This window comes from Lemur catta, chromosome 14 (genome assembly GCF_020740605.2).
Source record: "Lemur catta isolate mLemCat1 chromosome 14, mLemCat1.pri, whole genome shotgun sequence".
Classification (NCBI taxonomy): Eukaryota; Metazoa; Chordata; class Mammalia; order Primates; family Lemuridae; genus Lemur; species Lemur catta.
Genome location: NC_059141.1, coordinates 45022508 through 45048967, shown reverse-complemented (window position 1 = coordinate 45048967; position 26460 = coordinate 45022508). Strand labels below are relative to the sequence as shown.

At 34.4% G+C, this 26460-nt stretch overlaps 1 protein-coding gene across 1 annotated transcript in view; it reads left to right on the top strand.

Moving 5' to 3' along the window:
- The window catches only part of CTNNA3 (catenin alpha 3), a 1449816-nt gene extending 1425348 nt beyond the window's left edge, over positions 1–24468 (top strand). Inside the window, exon 18 of the mRNA XM_045568380.1 lies at positions 24019–24468. Coding sequence (XP_045424336.1) covers positions 24019–24306 — 288 coding nt within the window. The 3' untranslated portion in view covers positions 24307–24468. The remainder of the gene's footprint in view (positions 1–24018) is intronic.
- Positions 24469–26460: the final 1992 nt, after the last annotated feature.

Here is a 26460-nt window from a genome sequence, read left to right as displayed (position 1 = left end):
CTGACTCCAAATGTCACCCATATGCTTTGTATTGAAATTAAATCATGAAGTAGGGACCTGTCCATGATGTCTACACACTCCCAAGCTCTCATATTGTCCCGGTTCAGCACTTGTCCCCAAGGCCACATCAGAAGGTTTGAGAAGAAGGAAAGAGGAGTTTATTAATTTGTCAGCAGATGAGGAGGATGGAGACTACTGTCTATAATGCCATCATCCTATTAATAAGCAGAAATACAGAGCTTTTAAAGGGTTAACACTTAGCTTTGGGCAATTGCTATTCAATTGTAGTCTATCCTATCTCAGGGAAGACAATCTCATGACCTCCGCTCAGATCTCCATGACCTCCACCCAGACCTCTGTGACCTGACTGGTCTGAGTGGGGCTGAGCCATCTCCTGTAGCACAAAGAACAAAAGACTTTACCCTGCCCCTCTGACCGCTGGTCTGAGGCAGGGATGTACATTTTAGTTTCCAGTAAAAAAGTGGTAGATGTTGTAAACAGACAGAAAATATTTTTGCCATTTATTTTTTCCTCAGGACATTCTTTCTGTTATACTATGAGCCAAGGTAAACAGAAATCCTGATAGAGAGGTGTGCTTTGCCGCCCTACCATTCACCTTGGTAGTTGCACGCAGCAAGTGGGTTTGATGTGAGGTCATTTGAGTATTTTGTTAGTCCTACGTCACTTCAGAAAATGATTTTATTTCTCATTAGAGAATCTTAGTAATATTAATATTTTAGGACATATGTACAGTTGTGATTTGTATAGCTCCTCTGTGTGAAACTATCATCCCAGCATCTGGATCATAATGTATCTGAAAAATAACATAACTATTCAATAGCAATAACAATGACAAGAATTAATTCTTACTGGTGCTTGCTATATACCAGAAAATGTTTTCAGTTCTTTACGTATATTATTTTATTTAATCTTTATAATAATTTTATGAGATCTCTGTAATTATCACAACGTTTCAAATTAAAAACCTGAAGCAAAAGCTAAGTGGCTGGTCCCTGAGGTGATACAATGGGTATGTTGTGGAACCAAGATTTAAATCTAGGTCTTCTCAATCCAGGGCTTGCAGTTCTAACCAGAACATTTTACTGTATCACAAAACTAAATATTCTTTAAGGATAAATAAGTAATGGATTTTAGCTTAGCAATATAAAATTCGTCTGTGCTAAATATCCTTTCAGTTTTTATTCTCTCACCCAAATCCCATTTTGTACTCCTCCCCATAAGAAGTTCAGAAGACATATTGATAAAGAGAAAGAAGAGAGGCAGTGAAAATAAATTTGTATAGATGCGTCTCCCTATTTCAATTCTTTTGCCAGTAGCAATATCCTTGCTATCATCCCCAAGCACTATGTATCTCCAACTGCCCTCCATACCACAAGAGAGCCTATCCTGCACCTAGCCCTAAATTTTATTTTAATGATTTTCAGATAAGCCTAGTTTTAATGAAAAATGAACAAATGAGTATAGAGTTCTTCTCTGAAATCTACTCCTTTGATACTTTAAAGACTCACTTATGTCAAGTATATCCCATCTAAACAACAAACAAAACAAAGCAGGTGATAAGGGCCTGGGGCAGGAAATTACATGAGATGAATATTCTCTGTTAAACTGGAGTGATCCAGAAACACCAGTTCTAAAATTAAGATATACACAAAAGTTGAGCCTTTCCAAAATTTTACTCATTTTCCTTCTTTCCATTGTTGCAAGTTGTGAACATCTTTTAAAGATTTTAGGACTGTGTATTTAATTAAGTTTCCAGCAGGTGGAGGATACCTTCTGAGACCAACTACAATCACATTTGGGAAGAGAAGATTAGATCAATTTAATAAAGACATGAAACATAAAATGGGGTGGTGAGACAGTCATTGTGACCATGGATCTCTGTTTCATCTGTAAAACAGAAATCTATCATATAGACTTCCTATGATAGTTAAATGATTAAAATATACATAAAACTCTTTAATAATGTTTAGGATATAAGAAGCACCATTTAATGTTCATATAAGCTATGAAAATATTAGTTATACAGTTTGACCAGATTTGTGGTCTTGGAAAAGATAATTAACCTCCTTTTCCTCGTCTATAAAATAGGAATTTCAGTTTCACATACCCATAAGATTTGTTTGGTTTGCTTTCAGAATTAAATGTGATAATGGATGTACAACTTACAGCATTGTAAAGAATCAGTAAATACTAATTATTATTGTGGGGTTCTGGATCACTATAGTTTACTTTATACACAACTTGAGTTGAACAAGAAAGGTTAAATGGACAGGCTGAGGAGAAAGCATACCACCAGTAGAATATTGTTTACTTTTGTGAAAAGCATTGCAAGTTTCACAGACTGATTTATGAATAGGCTGTAATACCAACATTTGAATGAGAATTTGGGAAGGCCAGCATTTTGCTATACGTAAAATTGAAATCCTTAGAGGATGGTCCTTAAATCAGAAAATATTTTATTTCACTGCCAGAGTAGAAGCCTATGCATTTAAATTCTACTTTTGCTAAAACCAAAAGTGTGTACAATCACAGGTCTCTAAGTAAAATGAACTCACATACCTTCTTAATGTAAATATTTTACCACTATTCTATTTGTACCAAATCTCACCTGGTCTCCTTTCAATGATATGAGAAGGTCTCAGTATAGGTTGCATAACATAATACATAATAGTAGCCATTAATATATAACACATAGTAGAGTGATGTATTTTGCCAGTTTTTGTTATGTTGGAGTGAGAGTGAGAGCTAAAAATGCCTATACCCTGTGGATCATCAATGCTTTAGACTAATCTGGGGCCAGGTGTCATTAAATATCACACCACCTCCCAATAACTGGCTACCAATTTCTCAAATACTATGAAATAAAATTGAATAGCACTTTTAAAATTTCTTTTGGCTTAGAAATACAAGGAGTGGGTATATTCCACATTGAAAAGTGCTGTCCATCTGGATTTTTACACAATGACTGCTTAGGGCCCTCCTTTCTTGTAGATTCCAAAATTCTCTTTATGTGTTAAGGTGAATACTGAGTTCTAGGAATTTAATGTAAAATGATAAATTAGAATTGGTTTGGGTTGGAATATTTTATTAATTATTTTATCAGTTAGTAGGTCCTCAAATACATTGATTTGAACATGAAAAACCCGTTTAATTCCATTAAACTTTATTTTTTATCAATAATATACAATTCCCTTCCAGGATATTACATTTTTCCCCTTTATTAATCAAGATTAAAAGGTTTGGTGTTCAAATTACTTTTGCCCAAAACGCCACCACACTATATTTTGTTCTAAATGATCTTGCTAAAGCAAAAAGAAATCTACAGTTATACAGTTCATCAAATAATCACACCCTAGTGTATTGTTTATATTGTGAAAACTGCAGTACAATAATAGCGGTTTGAGAAACCAATCTATATGTAGGTTGGTGATGTTTTGCTTGCTCATTGAGAGTGTAGGATTACCCCAGGGAGGCTAGCATTAGGGGATAGGGCAGACTCACAGAATTATACTAGGCTGGGGCACAGTTAATTTGTAGGAAATGCCAAGGACAAGAGAAAATATTAATATAGGTATATGTCCCCCAAATCTCCATTAAATCAAGAGAAGATTCATCATGAGTGGGTAGGCAGATAATTTGCATATATGAAAGAAATAAGCATGATACTTTAAGGAAAGGACTCTAAGTCACTGGTATGATCTGCCATGATTTTAAAGGGTCTGTGGAAAACCTGGAGAAAAAGGTAGCAATTAAGACTCTTAACATTGTAGAGTTGGGTAGGACCTTATAAATCATTCAATGTAACCTACATGCTGCACAAACAAAGAAATTTGAGCTCAGAGACATTAAATAACTAGAAAAAAATTATTCAGTAGCCAAAGCATACATTGACTATTTAGTCCGTTGACTGACTCTTCAAAAGCTCATTCTGCTATCCTACGCTGTCTTCCAGTTACAGATCAGAAGTCAGAACACAATTATGAGGGATCTAACAAGCCAACTTAGTAACAGAGCTGGCAGGGAGAGGAACTCAATGTTAAGTTTTTGAGCTACCTGCCAAAGATGCCTTATAGGCCCTTGTCTCTGGCCAAGAATTGGTTCCAGATTCTGGGGTGAGGTAGACCTCAAAGGTGTGAATAAATTGGCACAAACACAAAGGTTAAATAAATTCAGGGCTGGGATCCAGCAAAAACATTAGATGAAAGTCTCTGAAAAGTTCATAGATGAGAAAGGTTATAAATCAGACTTCCTTCTGTCAAGCCTCTACCAACCCCTTTAAGTCTCCAATCATCTTACCATATGCTTAGTTCCAATAAATAATCTCAAGGTTATAGATGTGACAAGTTAATTTTTGACATTGAGCCATGTTTTGCATCATCTTTCTGACATAGGAGAGAGAACTTAAATTCTACTAAGGAGAGCAGAAGTAATTATGTATTATGTTCCTGGTACCATCAGGTCAAATTCAGACTTAGTCCTGTAGCTTTGGTTTCAGATGGTTTATAAAGTATGTTTAAGTATCAAAGTCAGGAAAGTGGAACAAAACATTCAGATTCCAAATTCAATGGAATCAAATACTTCAGAATATACAATATTCACCTCATTCAGAGGGTGATTTATTTTCTAAACTTACTGCAGGAATAACTGTGCTCCCTCAACTCCAGTATTCTTACTGAGATGGCCCATGGCCACTGTTTTCCTAAAAAATCTTTAAAAATCACTTGGTAAAGTATTTGAATCAATAGCCTGTCTCCTTTTAAATGTTCTTGGTTTTTATCAAGGCAACATGAAAAAAGCCCATAATTTATTTTTTTTTCAAATATAGGACAGTAAATCTGAACCTGCTTTGAATAAGTTGGCATTTCTCTTCCACTCTTTGTTTTGGTTATTTTAGCATGCCAAACATGCTTATAAAGTATCATGATTTATCAGGTCCACAGAATCAAAGAAAATGATAGTCATTTCTCCAGATTTGAAAAAATGTAATCACCACTTAAACGTGAGCCAACAATCAAATAAAATTAGAGTTTTGTTTATCCTACATCTTTAGCTCTATATCTGTTTTTTCAGTGGAGATCACAAGGAAATAGCAGTTCACTGTGATAAGTGCTATATTAGAAGTACAGCATATGTGTGAAATACAATAGGCAGCACAAAGAAATTAGTGATGGTCTCTAACTGAAAGGGGAGAATGGTGTTGGGGAAATCATCACCATCTCACTAGAGAATGACTGGGATAATCAAGCTGAATCTTAAAAAATAAGTGTGAATTCAAGAAAGAAACTTGGACAAGATGCAAACATGCACAAAGTTGTGGGAGCATAATTTTCTTTTTATAACATGAGAAAGAAACTGTGAGTAACTTGGAGTGGTAGAAAATAAGGTTGGCAAAGCCATTTGAGGCTATGATATGTTTAATACTCTGGACTTTATGGTTATTAATGCTACATTGAAGTTTATAAAACAGGAAAGCAATTATCAGAATTATATTTTACAAATATAATTATGGGTGAGTTAAAGAAAGGGGAACTAAGGGAAGGCTCTCTCAATAGTTCATGTAAAAAGGACATTGACTTGCATTAATGAAGTGGATAGAAAGTTGAAGAAGTGCGTTTACAATTAAGAGAGATTTAGAATGAGTACATCTTGGGGACTGTGAATAGAATAGGCATAGTTTTGGAACAGTAGGTAAAAATTTACATATAGTTACATACTATGTACCAGACACTATCACGGGTGCTTAAATATAGAGATATAAATATATAACTTATGTAATTGTCATGTTAACTTTATTAGACAGTTACAACTATTATGCCTGTTTTTCAGATGAGAAAACTGAGACACAGAGAAATTAGATAAATTAACCAGGGTCACTTGGTTAATAAATAGCAGTGACAAGTTTTGAACTTGGGCCATTTGCTTCTGAAATCTGTGTTTTTAATCATTCTTAACCATTATGCTGATTTGCTAAGCAGAAAGTTTAGATTATATTTGAAATTCTTACAGAACATCTATATGTAAATTTCTAGGAGGCAATTGGAAATACGATAATGAAACCCAAACAAGATGTCTGGGCTGAAGATAGAGATTTGGAATGCTTCAGTGAATGACGTTAACTGAAGTCATAGATATTGTCCAACAAATGGCACATACTTTTATTGACCCAAAGTATGGGTCAGGGAATTCAAGGTAGATGGGATCAAGAGTCTGTAGATCTAGACCCTTTTATAATGTTAATTCAAGCAACTACTTTTATTATTTCATGAATCCATTTGGTTTCATGACTTATATATATCTGAAACAATGATTTGACCAAAATATTTGGGAATACATAGAACATATCTGCACTCTAACTGAATTAATACCAGATACCAAGAGTTAATTTAAAGAAATTAAGCATCTTAATCAACACTTAACTATTATTGAATTTAGATTTGAACAACCCATACAGTCCCCCTTCTAAATCCAGGTATAAATTCTGTAACTGAAGCTTTACTGTTGTTACAAGACAGCTGGGGATAGTCATTTGTCTTCCCTGGTAGCATTTTGAACAATAAATTGAAAAGCCTGGAGCCAAGATGCATCAGGTATCTGCACAAAGAAGCAGGGTTGATACTTTTGCTTCCATGCTGTTGTAAAAACCTCATTATCTAAACTCTTGACTATCTGTTCCACAGACCACTTCACTTCTTTGACAGTTCCAATAAAATATGCATTTGTAAAGGCTGAACTATAGCTTGGTTGTATCATTACCCATAAAAGCTCACCCATTGAAGATATCCTTAGACTTCTATATTCAGTACAAAAGCATTTCCATAAACTGGAATGGATATTGTACATGATAAAAAAAAAAATACAATGTTGTCAGTCAATTTAAAAAAAATTAACAAAAAGTAAATAAAGAAGAAAACACACACAGAATGGCCCCAAGGTATACCAACCATTTTGCTGAACTAAAAGGATAACATAATTAAAAATAATAAAATATTGGCACCCATCCTGTTTTATCATCATTTGAGCTGCATTGTCTGTAACATTGCTAAAGGGAGGTTTTTCTTACATGCAACAAAATCTCGAGTAAAAGAAAAAACAAGTATTTTCAATTCACCAAAATTCTAGCACAGGATGTTACCTCTGTCAATTATTCTGCTTAATTCAAATAAATCAACGTGCTCAAACATAGTAACCAGCTATCTTAAAAGAGAGCAAAACAGAAACATGACATGATTATAAGCTGAACTATAAAATAAAGAAAAAAAATAACTGCAAGTTAGTGGAAATTATGGCATTGGTAGATCCATTTCTGATAATCTTGAAATAAAAAGATCCTATAAAAACATATTTTAGCATCTTCTTGCAAAACAAATTCTTTTTTCTTCCATTGAGCAGTAGATTTTTCAAAGGATTGATGATATGTTCAAAGATATCTTCTTAGGACAAAAGATGAGTATCATAGCCCAAAATTTTCTAGGCTTTAACAACCCAAGTATTTTTTTTTTTTTTATTCTCTCGTCTCTGTGGCTGGTACCCAACCCAAGTATTATATGCGTGGTGTTATCTTGAAAGGAATAACTCAAATTTTACTGGTTTGTACATCTTGTAATTTTGGCTGCTTATGGGAGTGAGTAGGGGGGATATGGGGATATGAACACTACTTCTCTACTTGGCAGTCTCTCCAGTCTGAGTGTTGCTGTGGTTCTATTAGGTTGTGAGATCTCCATTTCTGCACTAATAGGCCCAGACTATGCTCTAAAAAACTACAGAGCACCCTGAAATGCATGGCCATTTTACTTTGGTCTCCAATCAATGGTCATCTAAGATGAAAACTCCCACCTCCTGGCACCTAAGATCTTTTACTCCTCAGTTAACTATCCTTTGTTCCTCAATGCAACCAGTCTCCCAGTGTTTCATCCTCCCTTTTTTTAGTGACCTCTCTGTCCATGTTTTTGTATTTCTTTCTCAGGAAATTGTTGAACAATAGCTATGTTATTTGATCCATAACTACAATCACTATTTTCATTGAAATAATAGAAACACTGGATTCGAGAGATGGAAATAGATGTGAATGGGATGTGTGTGATTCCACAGGTAAAATGTTTGGGATTCCAATTATGGAGGCAGGATGAACTAGTTGTAGGTGAGCAGTAGCAAATGGAGTAGTTAGTCACGCTTAAGTAAAGCTATGATCTGGAAGTTCAAATAAGAAGCCCGTGTCTCGCTGAGTGTCCATAGTATGTGTGCCCATAGTAAGGCATGTTTGTCTGTTTTTGAACATGAATGTGATGCAAAGCAGACAGTGCTGGAGAGAAATAGCTTCTGCTAAAGTCTCCAAGGTGGTTGGAATGTGGAAAACCAGCCAGGAGACTGATCACATCATCTTCATCTGAACTACTGGGCTGGGAGTAAGGAGGTAGGTAGCAATGGGATTTGGAAAGAGAAATACTTTTAGTTGAAAGTAACAAAACATTATCAATGACTTAAATCATAACAAAAATTCCAGATTATGGTTGTTCCAAGGTTTATTAATGTCATTAAAGTTGGATTCTTTCTGATTTCCTCTGTCATCATTTGTTTCCTACTGTTGTGCTTTTTTTTTTTTAATAATTTCAATATGGATGTAGCAACTCCAAATTTTATGTTTTTACACTACTACTTTTTAAGAAGTAAGAGAGTGAGCATTCTCTTTATATAACTTGCAGAAAAGAATCTTTCCCAGAACCACCCTATCAGACTTTCTCCTACCCAGTCAGTCAGGATGGGGTCATACGAAAGACCCCTAGAGCAATCAGTTGTAGAGGGTAAAAGACCAATTGTGAGCTATTCCTCAGGCCTGGGTAAATTGCTGTCTGAATAAAATCAGGGTTTCATTATCAAGGAAGAATGGACAAGTGGCTACTGGATACGCAACAAAGAGTATCTGCCACGGAAGATGTCATAGATGATGAATCAAAATGAATTGAATGCTTACTAAGTGGGAAAGATGGATATTGTTACAAAATAACTTGGACCTTGAATCTTGGATCTTAGAGGATGGCCATATTCTGTTTTATATTAGTTTTATGGGGAAGATCTTTAAAGACAATTAACTTATTAGCCTACTTCTCTGGTTCCTAAAGGAGACCATCTCGAACTTTTCAATTTTTGTTTTTCTGCTATGATGCACATTCACATGCCAAATATATTTCTTATGAGTAGATCCATTTCACTGAACACTATTAATGAGGTGGGCTTCTAGCTTGATTTCTAGGAACTCAGGTTTAGCTCTCCATCCCTTTCTTTCCTACTCCAGGAAGTATGTCAGAATACAAGTGAGTGAAAAGATGTAATTAGAGGGATAACCCTGAAACAACTCTCCTTTATGGGAAAACAGTAAATAATTTTCGAATTTCAGTATCTGAGCTATCATTACCATCAAATTATAGCCCCCGTGACACATGTCAAAAGTAATTGAAATGCACCAGTGTGTCTGGACCCCTAGGTTAATAGCTTTGTTCTAGAGGATAATCCTTTTTTATTTTTGTGACCAGTGTGTTAATATCATTATATTATTGCATTTCTTGGCCCTATGGATGTTCAAGTTGAATGGTGAGATTAAGAAAGAAGATAAAACCCAGGGCATCTACAGTGGAAAACACACGCAGACACCCCTCCCCCTGCCACACACACAATACTCAATCTATTATTAGGCATGTAACACTCAAAAATTGGGGACTACTAATATGGGGATTTGGCCAGAAATTCAGTTTTTAATAACAATAGTCAATCTTTCCCTTGAACAGGGGCAATTAAGATGCAGGAGAACTAGTGCACAATCACGTTTGGCACATGTTTCTGGAAGACAAGAGAGGCTGGGGAGTGCCATTCAGAGAAACTGGGGGAAGATAATCAACAGAGTTCAGTATTCAGGGATTTTTTTTTTTTTTTAAGGAAAAAAGAAAAAAGACTCTCAAACCAGAGAGGAAGAAAATCTCAGTGTAAAACATTAAGAGGTAGGTAAAAAGAGTGGGTCAGGATATCTCAGCCAGAGTAAAACAGTTCCAACTGAAAGAAGACTTTTTCACTAAGTCACAAAACATTTTTTTTCTTCAAGGGAGTAGCAGACCAAGATGGTTGAGAGAATGAAGGCTTCGGAGTTATACAGATTTGGGTTTAATTCCAGCTTCACCTCTTACTGCCTATGTTACCTTGGGCAAGACACTGAAATTCTCTGAGTCATACTTCTTAGATACATTATCTGATAAACGGGAGAAATAATAACAACTTCATGGGGCTGTTATAAGCATTATAGATACTGGTCTAAGGCATATGGCTTGGTACACATTTACAAAATGAGAGCCATTATTACAAATTCACCATTCCTCCTCCTCTCACTTTTTGCAATAACAATTGGGAAAGGAATGCTATTGTTTTCAGAACCATGATAATCACAGTAAGGATATTAAACCAGTGCATATACAACACACTGTGCTATGCACTTTATCTATATTATTACATTCTGTCCTCATGTCAATCCCATAATGTAAGTATCAGTGATTTTCCATTTCACAGAGGAGAAAACTGAGGCTCAAAGAAAGAAAGAATTTGTTTGGATTTATGTCATTTGCCTCCAGAGTCCATATTATTAACCCCTCAACTCTATTTCCTTCGTCCCATCTCTTGCCACACACACCTACTCACCACAGTCACCCACCCAACTCTGTGCACTTCATTCTTTGACTTTCTGCAAAGACAAAGTTCACAGTGATTAAAAACCACACATGGCTCATGCTTCTCCTGGCTGCTGAATTCCAATGCCTGGGGATTCATTTAGACGCCTACTGCTTCGGGGTTGGGGCTTACTGCCAATAACATCTCCTGCTTTTCAGGCAGCTGCGAGGGCAACAACCAGCTGCTCTGAAATGTGTTTGAACCTCATCCTCTCAACTAGAAGACAGCTGTGCTTATCTACAGAAAGACTCTGGAAGATTGTTTTGTGTTTTATAAGACACTCAAGGCAGGATGAGAGAGATTTCTGATTTGAAAAGACATTAAATGCAGGAACAGAATTTTTTAGCATTTCCCCATTGAGGACACTTCTCCAACCTCTGATATTCACTTAGATACAAAGTTTGTGAGTCTTGAATAGATAGAAGACAGTCACTTTAATTGTTTTCCTCGGGGTGCATTTTTTACACCTGACATATTCCATGCCTCACATCTGAGATAACAACCTTGTTGCTCCAGGCTTTTCCTAGAATAATTTCCAAAGCACTCCTCTATCTTGTTACCTGCTGCCCTTACCTTCCTGTGTTGATAAAGCAATAATGGTATGGGTTAATGCTGCTGCTGCTTATACTACATTTAAACAATCCACAAGGTACATAATTGTAATGTCTCTGGGCCGTAGCAGGCATGATGCCCAGGCAGTGCCCGGACCTACCAGTTAAGTGAGACTATGGGAAGGATGTGACATTAAAAAATCATGCAAGAACCTAGAAAACTGGTACTTTTATAATAGATTTTGTTGTTGCAACTGTCTAAAGCTGGTCATCTTCTCAATATAGCTCTTACTTTACAAATACTGGAGAAATTCAGTTTTTAATTTAGGAATAGAGTCACTTAATATAGTTTATGGGGTCATGTTAAATCATAGTCAACTGTTTAAAGACTCCCCAAAAAACTAGATCACAAAGGAAGTTTTCAACATGTTGCAGAATTTCAGATACATTCCAAAAAAAACCCATAGAAGTTGTCGTTGTACTTAAAATCAGAGAACCATATTCTGTATATAAGTGTGCACAGTGTGTATACACTTAAGTATATAAGAAATAACTTAAAGTTAACTTATGCACCCCCCTTGCTCGTGTGGTCCCTATTTTTCTAACTAAACATTGGAATTTTTATAGCAAAGTATAGGTTTGACAGCATCTTAAGGATTATAAGTATATAAAAGAGTTGAGTACTGTAGAAGCCCATCACTCTACCATATTTTCCTTAGTAGGGATAGAGGTAAGGAAGACAACTACTTGATTTTGTGTAAACATTTATGTTATTGAATGAGAGCACAAATGTGAGCTTTATTTATTAAACACACAATATTGTAATCACAAATATGAAAAAGTAAGTACTATGAGATTTTAGGAATGAAACCACGATGTGTTGAAAATGAGTAGATATGTATGCTCAGGCAAATATCCCATTTTGCTAGTCATGGTTACTTTTGCTGTAAGATCATAGATCATTTTCCTAGTCAAACTGTTTTGACTACTAGTTTTCAGCTAGGGTTAACCAATGGGAGATGATTGGCAGACTAATTACTGGCAAGCAAACATCCACTTTTGGTATTTCATCTGCTTGTCATGGCTTTGTCTTCTCCATTTCCTTCAGCATTAGGAATGGTAACAGTTTGTGCTGATGGTGTGGTGAAAGTTACCTCTCATTTGGCTTTGGTTTTCCCATTGCCTGTATAATCAATTCCCTGTATTAAATTCCATGTTTGAAACACCTGGAGTAGTTTCTGTTTCTCTTCCTGGACCCTAACTGATACACTGTCTATAAGAATTATGATGAACAGAGCTGGCCTCACATTATTTTGAGAATTATGTGAAGTGTGTGTGAATGTGTGTGTACACATGTGTGTGCACATAGATATGCACACAAGTGTGTTTAGATAATGTGAAAGAATCATAGTACCTGCTCCCTCACCTTTAATTGTCAAGAAATGTTCTTGGGCTGTTTCTGGATTTTCAAACATCAGTAGAATTTGTCCAAAGCATTGTTCCACCCCAAATCCCCAAGTCTGGTGTCATATTATTTGCCAGTTCATATTGTAAACTTGTAGAAACCATAGCTTCATTTATGTGCATGTGTATGTCAATACATAAAGTTAAGTATAACTTTTATCACACGATCTTAATAACCAACACCAAAATGTATTTTTTATTGTAATTGCACTGAAAAGAAACTGGAGCTCAGATATGCTAATTGATTTATTCCTGGCCTGCATATCTAGCATGTGGCAGAGTTGGGATTCAAATATAGGTTTTCTACTACAAAACTGATGTTTTATTCTTGATCTAAGGCATATTTCTCATTGATATATTAAAGTTTTTAGGAGAGATATTAATCTAAAAGTGGGAATTTGGGACTTACTGACAAGCATGCCTTTCAAAAGATTTGTGTTGTGAATTTTAAACATAAATAATGAGAATTATCATTTGATCAAAGATTTTTGTGCCATTTCTAGAGACCATAAACCTCCCGGTGGTGGATGGAACATGAGTATGAAATGTCTAAAAAATATTAATAGTTTGTGTAAAATATGAGAGAACAATTGAAATGATATCTATCTTTGAAAATATTTTGCATGAACATTCTGCATTTAACGGTTGTACAACTTATATAAATAGTAATTCAAATGATTTATTTGTATGCCAATATCTCCTGTAGCTGGTGTCAAGCAATAAGATGGGTGAAGGAGAACACTGTCTACATCTATATAAATCTTATTTCCTTATAATCAGGCTAATGTTAGATGAAGCATAGATTGCTATAGAACATAAAAAGAGGATACAACCTAGTCCAGGTATCATGGAACTCTTTCCCAAGAAAGTGATATTAGTGTGATAGTATGGTACTGGTATAAAATTAGGCATACAAATAAAACAGAATAGATAGTCCAGAAATAGAGCCAAACATATATGGTCAATTTAATTTTGACAGCAATTCCAAGATAATTTAAAAAGAAAAGAATCATTTTGACCCAATGGTGCTTGAACTATTGGATATCTCTCTATATATGAAAACAATGTACTGTGCATCACTCCATAAACAAAAATCAACACCAAGTTCAGCATAGCCTTAAACATAAATCTATAACTTCATATACCTGGAAGAAAACATGTGAGAAAATCTTAGTAATCTTGAGGTAGCCAGATATTTTTTGATAGTATAAAAAAATTGTTAACCATAAAGAAATTATAAACTGGACTCAGTAACTTTAAAATCTTATGCTTTTTGAAAGACTCAGTTAAGAAATGAAAAGAAAAGGTACAGATTAGGAGAAAATATTTGCAATACGTATATCTGACAAAAGACATATCCAGAATATATAAAGAACACTAAAACTGAATAAAAAAAAGATAGCCCAAAAGTGGGACTAAATATTTTACAGACACTTCGTAAACTAAAATATGCAAAGGTTTACTAAGTACCCTAAAATATCTTTAACATCATTTGTCATCAGGGAAAAACAACATAAAGCCACAGTGTCATTTCACTTTATATTCACTAGAATTTTAAAGTACAAAAATATTCCAAATGCCAAGTATGGCTGAGGATGTGGAATAACTGTAATGCTCATAGCTTGCTGGTGGAATTGAAAATGATAAAATAACTTCATTCAACAGTTTGTTCGTTTCTTAAAAAGTTAAACCTGTAGTTACAATACAAGAAAGTTTAAATTATAGAAATTTACCCAGGAGAAATAAAAACATATGCTACAAAATAGTTGTATAAGAATGGCCACAGCAGCTTTATTCATAATAGCAAAATATTGTAAGCAAATAAAATGTCAGTCAATAAGTTAATGGGTTAACAAATGCTGGTATGTGTACAACATTGAATACTTCTCAGCAATAAATAAAATAAAATATGAATATATATAGCAACATATCTGAAATGAAAGAAACATGACACTAAAAATTACATACCATAGAATTCCATTTATATGCAACTGTAGAAAAGATACATCTAATCTGCAATGATACAAAGTAGATCTGTGGTTACCCGATAACTGATGTGAAGAGGAGGTTGACTGAGAGGAGAATTAAGGAAACTAGTTGACATAAATAGAATACTGATATAATAATTTTGGAATTCACATTCCTTTCTAGTATACCTAGAACATGCCAAATTTAACCGTATGTTGGGTCACAAGAAAGCATCCACAAATATTAAATTTTTAAAATAAGTCAGAGCTTGTTCTCTAATAACAATAGTAGTCTAGGTTAGAAATCAATAATGAAAGGAAAAGTAGTAACTCATTACCAGGAAATTTTAAAAAATAAATATCTAATATGAGTTAACTAAGAAATAAATGAGAACATATTGAAAGAATTCTGAGTTAGAGTATAATTCAAAAACACCTTGTACCACCGTTTCTATTCTGGTGGTTCTATCTAGTGTAATAATACAAGGGAAAAAAAGACAAAATAAATGAAAACGAAAAAATGCAAACGTTATTAAAAAGTGAATTGAGCAAGGTCTCTATATGCATTCAGTGCTATAAACATAAGATAATACATTCAGTTTAATTAGTAATCAATGAAACACCAATTAAAACCTCAACATAATATGTCTACATACCTACAAAAATGGCTAATATGAAAAATATGGGGGGAAAAGTGTAGATGAAGATGTGTAGTAATTGGAACTGTCAGATATTGCTGGTAGAAGTAGAAATTTGCAGGAGTACTTTGAAAATCTCTGGAAGGATCCAATAAAACTAAATATGTGCATTTTTGATACTTTACAACTGCACTCTCAGTTACAAACCCAATAGCATTTCATATATTTTTGTACCAAAAGACACATACAAGAATATTCACAAATTACTATTTATTTTAAGTAGCTCCTAACTATCTAAAACTTATCCATCAACAGTAGAATGGATCAACTGTGATTTTTTATATAATGGGGTATTATATATAAGAATGAGAATTAAATGATCTTATAACTGTGATTTGATTGAAAGAAACCAAGTATACAGTTACCTATTGAATGATTCAATATATAAGTAATATATTATATATCCTATAATATGTTTAGTGTATATTACACATTAATATTATGTAAATATTTTATATGATATCTATATTTAACATATATGTACATAATAAATTTAGTATATATTAATATTATATAAATATATTTAATTATATATCATATCACATATTTGATTCATATGTAATATATGTATATAAAAAGGGAAAACATTTATATGAAAGTTGGAATCAGATTGCTTGAGAAGTAAGAGGGAAAATAGTTTTAGGGAGTATAGATTACTTTTCAAAAAGTGTGGCTATGTTTTAAGATAGAGTTTTATGAACATTTATGTACCACAGGGAAAAATCCAGTAAAAAAGAATAAAGTTATATTAGGAGAAGGGAATTATTAATTGTGCAAAGTCCCCAGGAAGGCAGGGAGGAAAAGAATCGTGGGTACAGCAGAAATATTGGTTTTAGAGAGAGAGAGAGAAAAAAAAAGATTACTCTTTCATTTTAATATAAATGAGTAAGGATGAAGAATAGAAGTTGGAGCGGTTTTATTTTTACTCTTTCTATTTCAGTACTGTGGTTTGTTTGCTTGCTTATTTTATATTTGTTTTAAATGAAGTAATCCGCAGAGCAAGTGAGAATATGAGGGCCAGAGGTATGATGAAAGTGAAGGTTTGAAATAAATAGTATTTGAGTAAAATTGGTACAACAATTGGCTGAAAACACAGTTAGATGCATTGCCTGTCAGCTTCAGATTGGTGGCCATCAACTTATCTAGAAATCGATTTGCCCAGTGAGGGGATTCTCTAAAAATTGAGTCACCTGTGGCTCAGTGTAAGGCAAATGGATAATTCTGCTCTGCAAGATGTCTGTAGGAGAGAGATAAGGGAGCTAAGAAATATTGAATACTGCTAATTATTATTAAATTGGCAGAATAATTAAGATTGAAAGAAGTTCAAAATCGTAGGTGAAAAGATCTGTGGACCGGAAGTCCTGTGTAAGTTGTAAAACTAATGCCATTTAGCCTTTTTGCTTCACACAGCCTAATAGTTCCTTGCCTATGGTCATGAAAGGCATGAGTATAGGACTGAGGACAGAGACTGGTGCTTTCTTACTCTTAGGCCGTAGTTCTTGAAGCATTAATCAGGATGTCCTGTTGATAGCAAGCCTGAGAGTACTATCCTTAGAAAGGCCTGTTTTCGAGGTTGGCTCTTGGCTGCTGTCTAGGAACTAGGGCTTCAGGAGGGTTCCCACCATTTCCGAAATGAGTGCCTAGATTGTTTGTATTAATATAATGTGATTTATGTTGAACACCTGCTTTCCTTCTAGAGTCTGGAATTTTGGTAAATGACCAGCCCCCAATAAATACCCTGGTCCCTGAGTTTCTATTAATAATGACCTTCCCTGGTAGGCAATATATCGTATGAGTTGTCATAACTCTGCTGTAGGAATTAAGCGTGTTCTGTGTGACTGCACTAAGAGAGAATTCTTGGAAGCTTGTATTTGGTTACCTCTAGACTTTACCCCATATACCTTTTCCCTTTGCTAATTGTCCATTGCGTCCCTTCACTATGATAAATCATAGCCATGTGTATACTCATATGCTAAAAAAAAAAAAAAATGTCACGTTGAATATTATAAATATCTACAGAGAAGGCAGAGCTCAGTGCCCTGACTGATGCTGGACAGAAGAGAAAGCTAAAGTTGACACATTGATATTGAGAGAGCCACTGCAAACCCACCCCACTCCTGCCATCTCTACTTGGGGAAAAATATACTAATTTTTCTGAATTTATTTAACTAGAGCTATAATTATTATGGAAAAATGGCTTTTCAGGTAAGCATTTCCTTTAAGTCAACATGGCTGAAAAATAGCTAATCATTAATATTACTGAGTATATTTTTAAAACAGGCCATTTCAAGTAAAATTAACAAGCATTCTGAATAGCCATCTGAATTGGCATTATGTTTGTGATTATTTCCTTGTGAGGTGATTCAAAATGTTTTTGACCTAAAGTATCTGCTTTAGAAAAAAATTGCTTTGAAAATGCTTTTGACGGTACAAGATTAAACTGAATAAATGTTGTATTTCGTTTCATGTCTGGGCCTCTCGGTAGTGTTAAATATTTTTAGTTATGCCATGCATTGATTTTCCCTCTTTCCACTTAAGTTGTTCTTTTCTGTTGTCATGTTCTAATGGAGAGTTGGCAAAGGAGAAATTTACTATGTGCATCCTATCAGTGGTCCATTGGAATAACTCTTCATATTCAAAGAATGAGCCACCTTCTCAATTTGATTATAAGCTTGACAATTTCAATTTGGAGATGCAACTCCACTTTGACTAGCTTTAACAAAGCCCCTTTTTTGATTTGTTTATTAAGCCAGCCAGGCTGTTTAGCATTTTTGAAAGCATCTGAAAAGGGAGAATGCTTTCAATTCAGGCCATTCTTCTAAAAATCTGTTCAGAAACAAAAGAATGTGTTAAGCAACTATTGGGATAAAATTAGATCCTCAAGAGACTTTCATGGTAGTTCATGAAAAGATTGAATTTGTTGATTTATTTTTCCTGTGTGTACAACTATCACCATTAGATCAATCTAGAGATACAAATGACACCTATAAGTTAGAAAGACTACAAATAGTTATAACCCTTTTTAGAAATAGTTATTTCATGCTGTCACTCGTAATATGGCATCACACATACATATGCCCTTTTACATTGCCTATGCTAACCTCATTCCCAAATGGTTTAACTGAACATTTTAAAAGTAAGTTAAGAGTTAAAAAGAAACTCCATGGTCATGGGATCAAATGGTAGTTTCTGTTGCAAAACTAAGGCAAACAAATGATTTAATTTTATTCGAGAATCAGAAAACAGTTTGGTTAATCAGGGTTATATTTACACAGACACATTTTAAAAATTAAATAAATGCTATGCATTTCCATGACCTAGAAGCTATAATGTGATTTGTTTATAATTTTTCTTTGCCTTATTGATTCGCTTATTGAGATCCAGATTTTAAAATTAAAAATATTTTGCTATAAAATCATCTTAATCTAAATAGTTTGGGGCCTATAAGAGTGACTGAGCATTTCTATTTGCTATTCCAAAAAAGTGCAACTTGGAAATTAATATCATATGTACATTTTCAAACCACCATCCTAACAAAAATGCCTTGGTAAATAAAATACCCTCATTGTTTCTGGTAGCAATATGCATTAGAAAAATAAGAGCAAGCTTCTTAAAAGCAGAGTTATTGGACAGTCAATTTCAAAATTTTAGACATTGTATTAATGTTAGTGTAATTTCTCCACCTATTCAAAATCTGAAAATAATCACATATTGGAAATAGCACATCACTGAGAGGCAAGATTTTGTGATGAGTAAGAACACCAGGTAGACCCAGGCTTATTTGATTCAAATTCCAGCTCTAGCTGTATCACCTGAACAAGTTACCAAACCTTCCAGTTTCTTTGTTTCTTCATCTATAACAAGAGATAATATTATAATAGTACTTACCTTATAGGGTTTCTGTGAGTTAATTTATGATAACTGACCATAACAGCATACAATAGACATCAGCAATTATTATAAGCTGTTATTATACTTGGAACCAAATGCCACACATTTGCTTTCATTGTTTTTTTTGTTTGTTTGTTTGTTTGTTTCATAATATATTCCCTCTCCCTCTTTTTAAAGTAGACTTATGGGATACTCGTGCAGATTTGTTACATGGACATATTGCATAGTGGTGAAGTCTGGGCTTTTTGTATAATCCCCACCCTATTAGTGTACATAGTACCAACTGGGTAATTTCTCATCCTACACCCTACTCCCACCCACCCACCCTCCTGCCCTTCCCAGTCTCCAATGTCTATGATTTCACTCTCTATGTCCGTGTGTACTCGTTATTTAGCTCCCACTTAGAAGTGAGAACATGCAGTATTTGATTTTCTGTTTTCTGAGTTATTTCACTTAAAATAATGGCCTCCAGTTCCATCCATGTTGCTGCAAAAGGCATGATTTCATTCCTTTTTATGGCTGAGTAGTAGTCCATGGTAGAATTGCTTTTGTGCAGGTACAGCATTCACCAGGGGTCTTTAAATTCAGGTAAACATTAAGACTTACAAGAAAATCATAAGCTATACTTGGTACCAGTTTACCAAAATGGTTATTGGATAGGAAACATATTTTTCCAGGCAGCATCAGGCTTTTCCCTTGGTAGGAGTCCTAGCAGAAGCAGTTGGCATGGCAGTTCACACAGGCGTTGGGAATCTATGCTTTCCCCAGGTGACAGACTAAGTGCAAGGAGATGAGATCCACAGCACAAGAAGGATTTACCTAGGCTTAGAATCCTCATGCAAAGCATTTGTCTGGGAAAAGTCTTGCACCCAAAATATGGGGAGTTAGAGTAGTATATTATAAGATCTTCCGGTGTTTTGACATAAGATAGGTGAGCAACTATGAAATCTAAAGAAAGACTAGCATGTCTTTTTGAATATTCCTCTTGACTATCAATAATTACAATAGGATTTTGACAGTAGTTTACTAGCAGACATTCCAAATTTACATAGTTGTCAAGGACTGACTTAGCTTTGTTTAGCTCTGTTTTTTGTAAAAAGATCCAGATATTCTACATATACTAGTTACATGGACAAAAAGTTGACATTTTATGAAGAAAAAGAAAATACCCTTTATTGTTGTTAAACTTCTCCTTTTTTGTAGTAAAGGGCTGTTAACATGTTTTCAAGTTAGGAGCAAGCCCTTTATTGGAAAGCATTTTTAGAACTGGTCAAATTTGTACGATGGTTTGACTGAAAACATGTAGTACATGCTGCAAAGCACAGAAGAGGCACTATAATAAAAGAAACCAAGATTCATATAGAATGATAATATTGAATAGGGCTATATTTAAATGGGCATTATTTGGATTATTTGCAAAATACATACCATAATTAGCATAAGAGTTAATTTGTTGAACATAATCTTTTGTCTAGATACTAAAAAATAAGGGAGGCAGAACCTATCAATTTACTTTTGGACATAGACAATATTGAGCAACTTATTGTGACATTATTAGACTATCATGCTCAGTTATTTTGAAACTACACCATTGTTATCAGAATAAGTAAGTACAAGTCGCCAGCATCAGAAGGATGCCTGTCATCCTATTAACTATGGTAAATGGTAGACATTGGGGAAAGAGGCTTTCAATTTAGGTAACAATCCTCTTTGAAAAGATATTTAAAATCTTGTCTTTTTGGAAGGGTGGGAGGGAAGTTGCTTATGTATGAGAGTATGCAAATATTTACATGTAACTGCAGGAGGTATGAAGGGCTTAAAAGACATTATTGTTCCCAGTTGGTATTTTGATCCAGAATATTTCATCTAGATCAGAGAGGAGTGTTACCAAATAATAGGGAAAAAGAGCCTTTTTCTATGGTAAGTATTTCAAGTTACATTTGCCTGGAAGAATTTTCAGTTAATGAAAGTGATTTGTAATGGTAAGAGAATTTATGGATCTGAGTATTATAGTTTGGTTGGTTTGCTCTACCAGGCCTTTAAAATAAATTAAAATTCTTACCTTACACAAGTACATTTGTGAAGTTGAAAACATTTTCTTCAATAAGTTGAACACAGATCCAAAAGTAGTGCATTACCTTACTCAAATTTGCCTTTGTTTTCACAGAGAATTCTATTGACTTCTTCCCTTAAAGGATTTTTCATGAAAGTAGACCTAGATAAAAGGATTTATAATAATTTTTTCAGACATTAAATTGTGCAAGTACTCTGTGAGTAGGCCTGAGACACTGCTTGAGACATGAACAAAATTTCCTACCATTAGCTAGGCTTGCTTTTGTCCATTGCTTGTATAGCCTGTGATTTGGCTGATAGTTGAGAGTTATGTATCTTAAGGCATATAGTTCTTAAATATTATAGAGTGTCTTACAAGCTTTCCTCATGAAATAACAGTATTCATTCAGCAATTGTCCTAATCTTTCTACAAAACTAGTCCTCATGCTCTCCTAGAGGGTTAATTTGTTCTACGGTTTTTCTTAAGTTAAGCAGAGAAGATTTTACCATAACCATTTAGGATTTTAAAAATCAAAGGATTTGTCAGAGACCAGAAGAGGGGATCACCATAGCACAGGTGGGGATTTGTTGATTCAGTGAAGAAAGAAGACAAGACAGTTTCTGTATTTTGAGTCATGGGTTGAACTTAGACACACTCCCTAGATTGCTGGCTGGTAGATACCCCTTATATGAAAAAATTAAAAGGAGAAGAAATACATAACAATCTGTACATGACAAGATTGAAGAGTCAAAAGAAAGGGAAGGGAATGGAATGTAAGTTTTATGGTAGGAAGGCCAAAGCCACTGGTGAAATCTTGAATGACAGGTGGTCCCTGGCACCTGCTTCTGTGAAAGACTTTATGAAGGTACAGAGCCTTTGAGATATACTCAGTATTTTCATGTTTAGGGATGGGATTATCAAGGATCTTCAATACTATTCCTATCATTTCATCATTTGAAAACATTTGCCTCTTTCTGTGGTGAGATTGGAAACCCCTTCAGAGCCTAACTGGACTCCAAGAGGTTTTTAATGAAAATTATCAATTATTAAAGGACAGATTTTAGCTTAAAATCTGTCTGTAGAGTAATTTAATAACAAAATGTGTTATTCTATTCAAAGTCTAGTATTTTTTTAACGTTGTATACAGATTCAGAAGCTCTAAGCATCCTTCAAAATATATGTGAGTGCTTCATGAAATCTTTTTTAATGTTTGTAAAACATTTGTCATTCCTGCCACATGCACAGATTTTACATTTCTAGCTTCAAAAAGATGTGTAGTTGCCAAGTATTATTGCCTTTCAAATTACATATTTTTTTGGTGTTACCTTTTCAAGGATTTCAGGCTTAGCATATAATGGGGCTAATTAAATTTTCTTCCCAGGAAGCAGCCAGCTAGACCACAGCCCCAGGCACCTCACTTCAGCTTACTAGTTTCCTTCTGTCATTTATTCTGTATGTGAGAAGAGACTCCTCAAACAGCAAAGGTAGAGTACTCAGGCCAGGCAGCTCCTGATAGATTTTACTAACTACAGAGCCAGTGTTTGAGTCTCAACCCTGACAGCTCACATCACAGAGGGGTGACAGTGGAGGCAAATCTTCCTGTATGAGTTGGCTGGGGATGACAATCTGCCAAACTAAAATAATTCAAGAGACATTGGGTATATAAAAATGAATCAACTTGGCTTAGCTCTATGGTAGTTTGCAAGATTCTAGAAATAACACCTCATTTTTTCTTGAGACCATTTTTGTGAACAAAACAGAAAATGTAACAAAAACAGAATAATGTGGGGAAAAGTTTCTTTTAGTAATTTCATTAGTGCATATTCATCATTAAGCAATGTTGTCAGTTTTCTTATTTAGTAAGATTCAACTATTTGGCAGTCACTCTACTAGTTTATTTGTATGTATTACTTTACCTTTAATAAACATATTTTTTCTTTTAATAACTGAAGAGATTAGGATCAAAATGTTTAAATAATTTTTCTAAGTTAGAAAATGGCTGACCTGGAATTTAAACTCAACTTTATTTGACTGTAAAGCCTTAGTTCTCTCTATTTTGACATGTTGCATGATAGAATAAAAGTTCTGGGTTACAAAAGAGAACCTTTTAGGTGCAGTTATTTGGAAAATATTCATGAAAGAGAGTGGTATTCATGCATGTCTATACCCACATATGTGTATGATATTTATTTTAAACTATACATTGTATGTATACATATACCTACAGTTGTTCTTATAAAACTATTTATAGATTTTATTGCAGATAGTCCTGTCTTACAGAAAGGGCTCAGTGTTACCTCCTGGAAATAGGGAGATCCATTACAATGAAAGTGGTAACCATCTGACATTATGATATTACATGGATTGGGGTACTAAAGAATTTATATGATTTCACTAAAAACCAAGAGAGAGAAATTAATCTCTCGAAGATATCATCTTAGAAGATAGAACATGAATCTACTTAAGCATCAGATAAATAGATAAATGATCAAAAGTGGATGGATCGATTGAAGTAGATAATTATACATAGATATATAAAATGAGATTAACTCAATGATTTCTGGGATAAAAGTAAAGTGCCATTTTTCCACTTCTGTAAAATTAAATCCCTTTAAATTCCTGATTACACTCTTCAATAACAGCTTTTTCTTTTTCTTCCCCTATAGTTGGACAGTGTCACCTCCCTGATCCAAGCAGCCAAAAATTTAATGAATGCTGTAGTGCAAACAGTGAAAATGTCTTACATTGCCTCAACCAAGATCATCCGAATCCAAAGTCCTGCTGGGCCTCGGCACCCAGTTGTGATGTGGAGAATGAAAGCTCCTGCAAAAAAACCCTTGATTAAAAGAGAGAAACCAGAGGAAACTTGTGCAGCTGTCAGACGAGGCTCGGCAAAGAAAAAAATCCATCCAGTGCAAGTCATGAGTGAATTTAGAGGAAGACAAATCTACTAAAACCACTGTTCTACTCTAGTGCTTATATTATAAAATCCTGCTAACCACACTGCTTCTTTTACACTTGATTGATTCTGTAACTTCACTAAGTTTTGGAGTTTGACTCACAAATAACATAAAATGTTGGGGGCTGAACCAACATAAATAGCATATACTTAATCAGTATTAGCTTGTTGAATGACTGAAACATTCAGATGTCATTCAGCTATTCCCATTCCAGGGGTTATCTTATTTTTATCAAATGAACACAGGTGTGAGTCCTGTTTATCTGTAATAGTTCCAGTATACTCACCCTTTTTATTTTGAATTAAAACACTGACATGAGCTCTTAAGTTGGTTTTCAGTGGAAAAAAAAAAGACTTTATAAAATATTAATACTTTCTGATTTAATCTTCATACTTTCTTTACCTGACTTAAGCTGGCAAATGTGTGAATCCTGCCATAGGAAAAAAATTTTGACCTCTAAATCTCTGTACTTATAGTCAACTGATTAGGCTAATATCCACTATAAAAGTAACAAATTTGAGCAGTGAAGCTACTTTCTGGATTTTGAAGATCAACCTTAAAGAGTAAATGAAATGATCCATTTACATTATAAATGTTACCATGAGTTTTGATGCCATATCTGTACATTTTAGGGTTCCATTGTGTTGGGAATTTCTACATTTTGAAGTGTTGGGTCCATCAGAATACATAAATGGAAGAAGAGTTATCAGTCATTGGGAAAATGAGTCACCAAACTGTATCCTAAAGTGAGTTATAATAACAGAGTTTAAGAAATTTGTCATGACCCTAAAAATCCATTTGTATTAGCTTGCAATTGTAATTAAATGGAAAAGCCCAGTTTGAAAAACCTTTGGCATTGAGTAAAATATAACTGTGTTAATTGTACCATTGAACTATGAAGCAGAGTTCATGGAAATAAGGCTAAAGTGATTTTAATAACATTCTCTTAAATAAAAGTCATTGGGGTCATTTTATAACTTCAATAACTGTGCTCATTCCCTAGTTGAGTTCATAATGGACTTCCTAATAGCCTGAGACTAGAGCATTGCTCTCTCTCTCTGTCTCACATACACACACACACACACACACACACACACACACACACACACACACACACATGCTCACACAAAGTGTCCCTTTTACATTGGACTTTCCATAAGTTCTTGGGAGCAGTTAAATTTCAGTTTCACTTTTTCTCATTCATGGGACTCCCCATTCACAGGATTTTTTTTTGTACATTTCGTATTCTACTTTATCATAATAATACCATAATTGTAACTTTTCACTTGTATAATGTTACCATTTGAAGATTTGTTTCAATGACCATGTCACCCTAGATTGATGAGATAAAATTCATATATACAACACCAGTTGTATATATAGGAGGATGGGCTTGCATAACAATAACAAGGCATAAAGGTTGAAAGCATGTTATGTATAGTATCTTGAGCAAAATAATATGGGAAAAGAAGAATCTATTTACTAAGTTATTAATTACAGGAGAAATGTTAATTTTCTTGTATTGTAATGAATTATTTAATTCCTCTAAAAATGTTGGATTGTCTGGGCTCAGTGCAAAATCTCCTAGTAGGTAAAAACAATAAACTTCTCCCTGTCTTGAACTATAGACTGGTCCACAGTAGCTATTCTGGACCAAGTCCATTCCCTAAAAGAGAAGGCAGTAAAAAAGGGAATTAGAGAATCCACGCGATTCTGCTTTTCAGAACTATCTAGACAATTGAGACAAAGAGGAAGCTACCATCACTTTATGCTCTGAGTGTAGACACAGAAACAGATATATCCATGGTACATCCTTCTTTCAGGTAGAAATGTAAAGTTATAATTTAGCTGAGAAAAAAAATTAAATCACCAAACTACTAGCTATAAATCTTCCCTCCTAAAGCCACATGCACAAGAATCATAACAATCTCATTTAGAAAATCTAATGTCCAGTTGACCCTATATCATATTTCCACATGTTGGAATTTAGAATGCGGTGTTGGATACCAAAAGAACAGGAGTAATTTTACACAATTACCAAATAACCTCCATTTCATTAAAAAAAGACTCTACCCAAAATAAGATTGAACAAGGCCACCTCTTTAATGTAGGCAATTTTTCAGCTTCACTCAAAGCAAACAACTATAA